The sequence below is a fragment of the Hyaena hyaena genome, unplaced genomic scaffold (genome assembly GCF_003009895.1).
Source record: "Hyaena hyaena isolate Hyena2069 unplaced genomic scaffold, ASM300989v1 scaffold_1042, whole genome shotgun sequence".
Lineage (NCBI taxonomy): Eukaryota > Metazoa > Chordata > Mammalia > Carnivora > Hyaenidae > Hyaena > Hyaena hyaena.
In genome coordinates, this window is record NW_024081668.1 from 437290 (window position 1) to 448453 (window position 11164).

The 11164-nt window shown below is 39.3% G+C and overlaps 1 protein-coding gene and 1 pseudogene across 1 annotated transcript; both read left to right on the plus strand.

The window, feature by feature from the left end:
- The first annotated feature begins 890 nt into the window (after nucleotides 1-890).
- On the plus strand, nucleotides 891-2767 carry LOC120223724 (annotated as a pseudogene).
- Nucleotides 2768-9331: 6564 nt separating this feature from the next.
- LOC120223725 (olfactory receptor 11H6-like) lies at nucleotides 9332-10300 on the plus strand. The gene has a single exon (XM_039221949.1). The coding sequence runs from the start codon at nucleotides 9332-9334 to the stop codon at nucleotides 10298-10300; it is 969 nt and encodes a 322-aa protein (XP_039077880.1).
- The last annotated feature ends 864 nt before the right edge of the window (nucleotides 10301-11164 follow it).

Sequence of the window (11164 nt, forward strand, 5' to 3'; positions counted from 1 at the left end):
ATCCTAATCCTCCTGTACATGCAAACATATAGTATCTGTCCTTCTCTGACTGACTTATTTCGCTCAGCATAACAAAATCACCTATTGCCTTAAGATAGCAGCTAAAGGTTCAGGCTTCAAGAAGGAGGCCAATCTATATTCCACTTTTAGCTCTGAACAGAAGTATGCCACTCAAGGACCTCTATATAAAGGAGGCTACACCATTTGATTTTTCAGGCTGGGCACATTGCTACCAGAATAGAAGTGAGACTGTATTAGGCAGAAAGATAAGAAAAATGGATAGTAAGTATGCAGCTAACGCACCTCTGCCATGCATGTATTGAGCATAAAATAAGAGAATTAATTCAGTAATGGAAATTTAGAAATAGACCCTTTTCTCAATGGTACCACTTTAGGAGATTGATATTCAAACAAATATTTATATCCAAATAGATAGCAAGAGAGACTGATTCAAGAGAAAAGTCTTGAAAGACAAAAATGTTAATAAGAACAGGGAAAAAATTTTAAGGTACTACACTGCCTAAGAATTTAATCAAAAATCATGAATGTGTATGAAAAAATTAAATATAAATTTGTTTCCCAAACTTCAGCAAACTTCTTCTTGAGAAGATAGACGAAAAAATATTTTAATATCTCCATAATCAAATTTATATAATTGTTACTCCAAAAACAGACAAAAAATATCAAAGAGAGTTTCAATCATGTTAAGTATGATAGGACTCAGAGTATGGGCAACCTTTCTATCTTTGGTATACTAAGTGACCCAAACTTAGTCAGGCTCTGATTTCATAACTTCCTCAGTGTAGAGGGCAATTTCCCTCTGATAATATTACGGGCTCTTCTTCAATCTTCCTGCTACAAAGGAGCTTAATATTAAGACTACTGGGAAGATGAAGAGGAAAGAGATAGAAATGGAAGACATAGTAGGTTGCGCTTATCACAATGAAGAAAATTCTCCTGGAAAATTAAAAAGGGTCTTCTTTCAAATGTCAGAAGGATATAATGCAAATGTAGTGAGAACTGAAATCCCCAAACCAGATTAGAAAAGAGGAAATCATGAAGTAGAAAAGTTGGTAAGAGGAAAAAAGGGGGTGGGGGGGCAGGAAACCATGCAGATTTGGGAGAAGTTAAGAAGTTAACAAAGCACTCCTCTCTTTGCCCTGACTCTTCCCACCTTTAATTTAACAGAGGTGTCATACCTATGTGTGAGAGGGCAGAGGCCATTTTGGAGGAAAGAGTCACAGAAGAAAGGCTTTTATATCTTTGTTGCAGGAGATGAGAAAGAACCTTTCCTGAAAAATTTCAACTCTGTATCCACAGAGCTTCATTTCCTCTGCTTAAAGGTAAACTAACTGCTACCCTACTACCACTTAAGTTATGTGGACACGGAAGAAGAACAAGTGGTGGAAAGTGATAAGGAAGAAAGCAAAAATGGAGAATCTCCTATATAGAGGTCCTGGCTCTCTCCTATCTTTTAGGCCTCAAGTGAGACAGGAGCGAGGCAGAGATTAAGGGAAACATTTGGGTTAAAGCGCACCACAATTTAACTGGCCAAATGAGGAACAGTCATTTGTGGACAACCTGAGTGATGACTCAGATAATGCCTTCAAAATTCATTTCCTAAGGACACAGAATACTCACTCCACAGTCTAGAATTATTCTATAGTCCTACGATCTCTACCCCAGTGACATTGTGTCTCTTTGGCCTGAGATCTATTCCAAGCTTTGAAATCTCCTGGATACTAGAATAGAGAGGGAAGACCAAGAATAACAGGACAACCTGTCATGGGATGTCAGAACTGACAGTGAGGGAATGTAGTATGAGCTTAAGAACAGCTTTTCTTGGGGCACCTGGGTGCCTCAGTTGGTTAAATGGCAATTTTGGCTCAGGTCATGATCTCACGGGTTCATGGGTTCGAGCCCCACATCAGATTCTGTGCTGACAGCTCACAGCCTGGAGATGCTTTGGATTCTGTGTCTCCCTCTCTCTCTACCCCTCCCCTGCTCATTCTCTCTCTCTCTCTCTCTCAAAAATGAATTAACATTTTTTTTAATTTTTTAAAGGAATAGCATACAGCACATAAGAAAGAAAGAAACAGCTCTTCTAAAATGCATGAGCGCTGCAGAGGAGCCCAAGGAAGAAGTCAACAGCAGTTGTAATGACTGAGCAGAGCCCAGTGACAGGATGCTTCCCACACTAACTATGTACTCCAAAACATATCTGAAGGAATCTCCATCTAAAGGTGAAGATTTTTCTTTCTTCAGTTGGTATTGATAGTAGGAGACTGACACATTCCATACCAGTCCAACAGTTTGCTGGCTAAATTTTCGAAAATGCTGGTCCCAGGAAATATTCAACACATTCTCTGTACTGGAAACCTTTGTACCAAAGAGAGTTAAGACTATCTAAAGACTCTGGCCAGTGATGTCCATACTGTGACAGGAGACTTCAATGAGAATCTCAATTATCCAGAACAGAAAGTTATGACTGTTGGCAGTTCAAAATTGATTTGATCCATGGGCATCATGTTATCCCGTGGGAAATATGGCCACCTTAACCCTGCTGCAGAGGGAGTTTGATGTGGATATTCATATCTCAGGACACACACACAAATTTGAAGCATTTGAGCATGAAAATAAATTTTATAATAACCCAGGTTCTGCTATTGGAGCATATAATGCCTTGGAAACAAAAATTATTCCTTCACTTGTGTTGATGGATATCCAGGCTTCTACAGTTGTCACTTATGTGTATCAGCTAAGTTAAACAATACAAAAGAAAAATGAATTGAATATAAAGAAATCTTTTTGTGTATGTGTGTTTATTTTTGAGAGAGACAAAGCACAAGCAGGAGAGGGGCGGAGAGAGAGAGAGGGAGACACAGAATCTGAAGAAAGCTCCAGGCTCTGAGCTATCAGCACAGAGCCTGACACAAACCACAAGATCATGACCTGAACTGAAGTTGGACACTTAACCAACTGAGCCACCCAGCTCTCCAGAATACAAAGATATCTTAAAGCCAGTACTATCTTGCTGTTTGTTTCTTCATTCCCCTGTTCAAATCAAATAAACATTTACAAGCCCAAAAAAATTATATCACTTTTATAATATTTTACAGGGAAATATAATATCATTTTCTGTTAGTACCATCTTTAAAGCTTCTGTACACTATAAGAATATATTCCACTTTTGTGTATGATTTCTATGAAAAAATGTCTACTACACAGTAAATGGTGATGTGTTAAGAAAAATTTACCCTTGTGAGTATTTTTAAAGTTGGTATTTGGAACTTTACCATAAAAGCAGCACATGAGTAAAAAGAATCTAGACTTTCTTGTTCACATTTTTCTCCTTAGTAATAAAACACCTACCTTTCATTTATTAAAATAAATAAATAAATAATAAAATGCAAAGGAATAGCCATAGAAATAGACTGACTCACCATCAAGTATGTTGAGTGACATTCACAATGAGGTTGATAGTTTTGCAAGGTCAAGTCATCTAGACAATAAATCCCCTGGCCTTTCTCAGGCCTCTTCTGAACTTTACACTCAACTCTGAAGCACACAGAACTCTGGTGCTGAAGCAAAGGGAGCTTCAGTCCTTCCAGAGCCAGCTTTATGTGATCACTCAGGCATGTCATCCACATGGCAAACTCAAATGGAAGACAGAAAAAGCCCTAACGGGGCTTTTCATACTAAATCCTCCTTTGCCCAAAGGCAAAGGTCATTGCCTTCACTGTCACTGCATTCACTGTCATTTGGTGACATCTCTCTCTGCCAAAACACCAGACTGGTCTCCTGCCTCTTTCTATCTTCTCTGAGACTAAAAGGGGGACATATGGTAACTGCCCACTTTTTTTTTAACAGGAGGAAAAGTGAAAATTTACCAATATATGGAAATTAAACAATATACTTCTGAACAATCAAGGGATCAAAGAATTAGATCCCACCCCAGTGGGATACCTGGCTGGCTCAGTTGGAAGAACATGCAACTCTTTTTTTTTTTTTTTTTTTTTTTTTTTTTTTCTTGACTTTAATCTCTCTCTCTTTTTTTTTTTTTTACAAATAGTTTATTGTCATGTTGATTTCCATATAACACCCAGTGCTCATCCCCACAAGTGCCCTCCTCCATGCCCATCTCTCCCCTCCCCCACACCCATCAGTCCTCAGTTTGTTCTCACCATTCAAAAGTCTCTCATGATTTGCTTCTCTCCTCCTTCCCCACTATTTCCCCCCTTCTTCTCCCCCGCGGTCCTCCGGGTAACTGCCCATTTTGTAATCAGGATCTGGAGGCCTTATCATGGGAGAAGAATAAGAAAACAGTAAGGGTCAATCGGACTTCCTACCTCCATCACTATATTCTAAACACAAAAGTATCAAGACTTCATTTTTTTAGTGCTTTTTCATCTGCTTCATTCTCTAATTCAACCTTCTCTACTTTCTTCATATTTTGCCTGAACTCAATTTTGAGGCTCTCTTCATAAACTCAACATAAACTCAATGGTGAAACTTCACTTGACATGTTTCCTTAGCCCTACCTGAGGACTTCTGTAGTGAAAAGACCACCAAATTAAAATAGGAAAGTGTGTGTCAAACATCTTAAAAACACACACATATGATCTATTTCCAATAATTTTTTTTATATTTTTATTTATTTCTAGGAGAGAGAGAGACAGCGTGAGCAGGGGAGGGTCAGAGAGAGAGGGAGATACAGACTCTGAAATAGGCTCCAGGCTCTGAGCTGGCAAAGCCCGACGCGGGGCTCGAACCCACGAACCGGGAGATCATGACCTAAGAGAAAGTCGGACGCTTAACCGACTAAGCCACCCAGGCGCCCCAATTTTTTAAAGAAAAAAAAGAACAGATTCCCAGAAAATGTCCATGAGATTAGAAATTCCCTAGCCAGAGCAATCTTGAAAAAGAAGAACAAAGCCAGAGGCATCACAATTCCAGATTTCAAGATATGCTAGAAAGTGTTAGTAATCAAAACAATATGGTACTACCACAAAAGTAGAACCCTTTGCGCCTACATTTTCATCCTTAAATCTAGTGTCCTTTTTTGTGTGTGGGAAAATGCAGCTGCATTACTATAAATATATACACAGATGCTTCTGGTTATATTTAACATTCTGATCCAAGGCTTAAGGCCAACTTATCCTTCAGTTTAGATCCAGGCCTCACCATCTTTCCCTTTTCCCCTAGAGGCTGGATCAATTTAGACCTCTGTAAAGAAATGCTTTCTGAGATCTAGCCAAAACTTTCTCATTATTATTCCTAGATGAGGCCTCTGGGAAAAGTCAGATAATCCAGGAGGGTCAGAAGCAAACCTTGGCACATGTGTTAAAAACTATAGGAGTGGAACAGTAAGGCCTAAGTGCACACACAGAGTATTCAGATCACCCCGCCTCCAAGATGGACCATGGAGAACAGAATAATCATGGTTCACAATGGGTTTGCTACCTACCCTCCTTTAGAAGCAGGGGTGTAACCACTCATTCCCAAATCAGGAGAGAACGCTGTGCCTTTTGCAACTTCATTTAACCAGCTTGAGAAGGTCAATATAGTCATTGTGTGGGCTTGAAATAATTGCTATTCTGGATAATTTTTTAAAAATATTTCTTAATTTATTTTGAGAGAGGGAGAGAGAGAATCCCAAGCAGGCTCCACACTCTCAGTGCAGAGCTTGCCTTGGGGCTTGAACCCACAAACCATGAGATCAGGAACTGATAAAAGATCAAGAGATGCTTAATGGGCTAAGCCACCCAGGTGCCCCTATTCTTGATAATATTACCTTCCAACACTCACCCTCTTTCAAAAACCTGCTAAGGAATGTGGATGCAAGCATCACTGTGTTTAGTTTGGCGGCACACTTTCTCTTACTGAAATGAAAGAAAAAGAAGACTGAAACTGACTCCAAGAGAGAAATATCTAAACATCTCCCCTCAACCGGATTCTATAATCCTTGCATAACAGCTTTAGGTAAGGCATAGCTCAAATTTCTTTGTAATATTTTTTTTTACTTTCCTCTAACCCTGTCTTGTATTTTCTCCATATGAAAATGTGAATTAAAATAGCTTCCTCCTAATAGATACTGGTTACATTCTCAATGATTTAACATAGTATCCAGCATCAGAACTGGTCTAAATAAATTGTAGGTCATATGTGTTTTATTCATAAAATAAATAAAATAACAGTATTTTACTTAACTTGAAATGTCAGCTGAACCACAAAACCACATGGGCCAAGAATAAACTGTGAAATGAAAACTTCATTCTATACCTTATTGCTTATTCAAATTACATATACCAAATTTCCTGACCATGAAAATGGGGAAGAGAAGGACATTTTTCTATTAAAGGACACTGGCTAGCTACATAGGAAGGAAAATGTGAGTTTAACATTCTGATCCAAGGTTTAAGGCCAACTTATTCTTCAACTTAGATCCAGGCCTCATCATCTTTCCCTTTTCCCTTAAACACATGTTCTTTAAGAACATTCCCTCTTAAACATGTGTTCCAATAAACACTTGTTCTTTAAGAGGGAATAATTTAAAACAGTTCACATACCTATTTAAAAATGAGAAGGTGCCTGGGTGGCTCAGTTGGCTAAGAGACCGACTTCACCTCAGGTCATGATCTCACAGTCTGTGAGTTCAAGCCCTGTGTTAGGCTCTGTGATGACAGCTCAGAGTCAGAAGCCTGCTCCAGATTCTGTGTCTCCCTCTCTGTCTGCCCCTACCCTGCTCGCTCTCTGTTTCTCCCTCTCAAAATTAAATAAACATTAAAAAATTTTTTAAAGAGAAGGAAATAATGTAAAATCCATCTAATAAAAATATTTAAAGATAGGGAGGGACAATTAGAAAGAGACTGAGAGAGAAGACAGCAGGAAACAGTATAACACACAACACATACATCCTTAGAGCCTGATTATTACTTAGCAACAATAAGAAAGTTGATAGCACCAAACAGAGTGGATGAGAGAGACAAAGAGAGAGGATTCTGACAGGGTTGTCTTGAGATGGCTCTTGACATGGATGTCCTCCTATTTACTTGGACTGATGGTGCATCCCCATAACAAGCAAAATCTTTATTGTCTTGAGTTTGTTTTTAGCAAACTGGAATTTTCCAGTATTTGCATTTTTTAAACTTTTTTCCTCTGGCTACAGACAATTGTTTCCCTAATTGGTTACTATGAGGGCATGTCATTGATTGAGACAACAAATATTTACTTAGCACTTATACCAGAGAATGTCCTAGATTCTGGGAATATGTTGGTGAGCAAAATAATGTCCTCCCCCTGATTTTTACCAGAAATCTGAATCGAGTAACAAATTAAGACATGTGAATACTAGTGGAGCATAGAGACGGACTGAGATAGGGATATTCCAGGATTTGATATGGATGATCCTTGGCATAATCAAGTATCAGTATGGCTGGAGTTGGGCCAGTAGGGGAAAGAGTGGTAGGAAATGAGGACATGGAGGAAGGTCTCATTGGCCTTCTTAACTGTGGTAAGGAATTAGGAGGTATGTTAACTGTGCCTAAAATATTAAGAACAAGTAGTTGACATGATCAGGTTTTTAAAAAACTGTCATCTAGCTACTATGTGGGTAAGAGTCTTGACACATAAAAATGGAAACAGGAAACTTAAGAGGTTTTTGTAAGTAGTCAAAATGAGAATTTCATGGTAGCATGCACCAGGGTGGAAGCTGATAAGGATGCTAAAAATTATACAGATTCTGCATGTTTTGAACAGGAGGACTAGAGTATTTGATGATGGTTTTGGATATAGAGTAATAAGAGGGATAGTAATGATGTGGCCAAAGTGTATGGCCTGAGCAGCTGAATGAATGGAGGTTCCATGCAGTGAAAGGGCAGAGAAGAAGGATCAGCCAGTTTGAGGGGAGAATAATCAAAAAACAATTTAGTCATAGGCATGTTATGTTAGATACAAATGGAGATGTTGAGTAAGAAATTGGGTAGAAAAATCCAGGTTGTGGAAGAGATCTCATAGCTAGGGAAAGAAAATCTGGCTTTATCTCCCCATAGACAGTTTTTATATATAGAGAGAGAGTATAGTTAGAGAAAGAAAAATATCAAGGAATAAGTCCTGAAAAAACATATACAGATCAGGCCAATCAGGAGAAACTCTGACTAGAAGCCTAATATATAGGGAGAAATAAAACTGAATAATCCATGCATCGATCTCCAATTAATGTTGTTCAAATCTCAGAATGCTTTCAGTAACATAACACTATAGTTATTTTTACTTTACTTGGCAAAATGTATATAGAGTGCCATCGTGAGGCACTTTCCCTGCATGTGATAAATTTCAATTGAGGGCTGAAGCCTGTGTATTCTAGTTAGGGAATTTCTCTGTTAAAAGAGAATCATTAGTCTTTAGTCTGGACCTCATTCATTTGTAACAATTTCATTTAAATGTTATTCAAGGTGACAGTATAAGAAGCTTACTCCTCTTCAGCAACAATTTTTTAAATGCAAAGGCAACAAAGTTAAAAATAAGGAGTATTTAGGGGTGCCTGGTTGGCTCAGTCGGTAGAGCGTAGGACTCTTGATCTTGGGGTCATGAGTTCGAGACCCACATTGGGTGTAGAGACTACTTAAAAATTAAGGAATATTTGGAGAATTTTGCATATGTCACTAAACCCAGAGAGAAAATAATATTGCAAACTGTGTAATTTTCAGAGAGAGCTTTAAAAATGAGAGGGCACACAAATGTCACAACTGACCTTGCTATAAGCAATCACCGATTAAAAGTTGAGGTTTCTGGGGCACCTAGGTGGCTCAGTCCATAAATCATCAGACACTTGGTTTCAGCTCAGGTCATGATCTCACAGTTGTGAGATTGAGTCCTACATTAGGCTCCATGCTGGGCACTGGGTATGGAGCCTGCTTGGGATTCTTTCTTTCTCTTTCTGCCCCTCCCCTACTCTTGCATGTGGTCTCTCTCAAAATAAATATTTTTTTTAAGTTGATGTTTCTGAACTAGGTTGAAAGCCTCTTGATGACAAGAGAACATCTAGTTAATTTTACATAGTACCGAGGGCACTAAACAAAGGCAGGTGTTTAATGGTCCATGATGGGCATGGTGATCATAACGGTAAAGCTGTAATAAGGATCCACACCTCCAAGTACCTTATTTCTCCCAATATTACTGGGGCAAAGAATGCTGGAAATCTTTACGTAATCTAAAACTGTGCTGCTACTTGAATTGTAAAGAAAATCAGAGAATATCTTAATGAGAAAACTTCTGCAAAGTCATCTGTAACATGGTAATGTTATATTATTGCAGTTTGAGGAGGAGAAACATGAAAAGCCCAGCTGAAAACAATCACTCTGACCCTGTGAGTGAATTCATTCTTCTTGGCTTCCCTTGTACCTGGGAGATCCAGATCCTCCTCTTCTCAATCTTCTTTGTGATCTATGTCCTGACATTAACAGGAAATCTGTGTATCATCTGTGCAGTGTGGTGGGATGACCATCTGCACACCCCCATGTACATCCTACTGGCCAACTTTTCCTTCCTGGAGATCTGGTATGTCACTTCTACTGTCCCTAATATGCTAGCCAACTTTCTCTCTGAGACCAATTACATCTCCTTCTATGGCTGCTTCCTCCAGTTCTACTTCTTCTTCTCCATGGGCACCACTGAGACCTTCTTCTTGTCTGCCATGGCCTTTGACAGGTACCTTGCTATCTGCAGGCCCCTGCATTACCCCACTGTCATGACAGTTCAGCGCTGCATCAGAATAGGAGCTGGGTGCTGGGTTTGTGGCTTCTCCTGTTTTCTCCTCCCAGTTTACCTCATCTCCCAGCTTCCTTTTTGTGGCCCCAATATAATTGATCACTTTTTATGTGACCCAGGACCTCTTATGAAGCTGTCCTGTGTGCCAGCTCCTGCCACTGAGATCATCTGTGCTATCTTTAACTCAGTCCTTATTTTTTCCACCTTCCTCTTCATTTCCAGCTCATACACCTTGGTGATCAGAGCTGTGCTGAGGGTCCCCTCCAGAGAAGGTCGGCATAAGGCCTTCTCCACATGTGGCTCCCATCTGGCTGTGGTGTCCCTGTTCTATGGCTCCATCATGGTGATGTATGTGAGCCCAACAGCGGACAATCCAGGAGGGATTCAGAAAATTGTGACTTTATTTTATTCTGTGATGACTCCACTTTTCAATCCCTTGATCTACAGCCTCCGGAATAAGGAGATGAAGCAGGCCCTGAGAAAACTATTTAGGATTGTGAAAATTGGTCAAAGACAGCCTCTCAAGAACTAGAATTCATGTATGTGTAGGACATATAGTGATATAAAATTATAGGAGGTTAATGATCATATGCAAAATTGAGAGACAAATATGTTTCCCATATTCCAGGGAATATTTTTAGAAATACATTTCAGAAAGTAAATAGAAAATAAGATCTTACAATACCTCCCATAAATCATTTGTACTGGGCTTTAATGTATTAACATTCCTGTGTACCTTGCATGGAAACAGGAAAATGTGAGATCTTTGCAGGCCTTTTTGCAGAAGAAAAACATATATAACCCAGATGCCAAGTGGTCAGTTTTTCTCTTTTGCAGATACAGAGAAATTTGTCTCTGACTCTGAGATTCAGTGCTCAGGTGTCTAAAGTACCCACCACTATCTCCTTACACACACACACACACACACACACACACACACACACACACACACAATGTGTAGTTCTCTCCTCCAATCCCTGAATCTACCTCCGGTCTTATTTTCATCACATCAGTCTGGATATGAGTGAGATTCATCCCCTTCAACATTTTATCCAACACCAAAGTAATTCCAGTTTTGTGTGGGTTTATGAACCTGGGAGTCACAGGAAAGGCCATTGTACTGAACACCCAGTCAGTTTTTCATATACTATGAAAAACTGGTCTGCTTCTCTTCTTCCTTCCTCATCCTCTTCCCACCACCCACCAGAATGACCAGAGCATCGTTCCCTTCCTTATTCAGAATAACTGTCTTCCATATGGAGGTCCTTTGCAGTTTCAGACTCTTCCTTAACTGACCTCAGCAAACATAATTATTAAACAGGATTTTGTGAAAATAGGATTTTGTGTGTGGGGGGGTTTCCAACTGCTTACTTTTTGAGGTTGTTTTAGGTTCCTT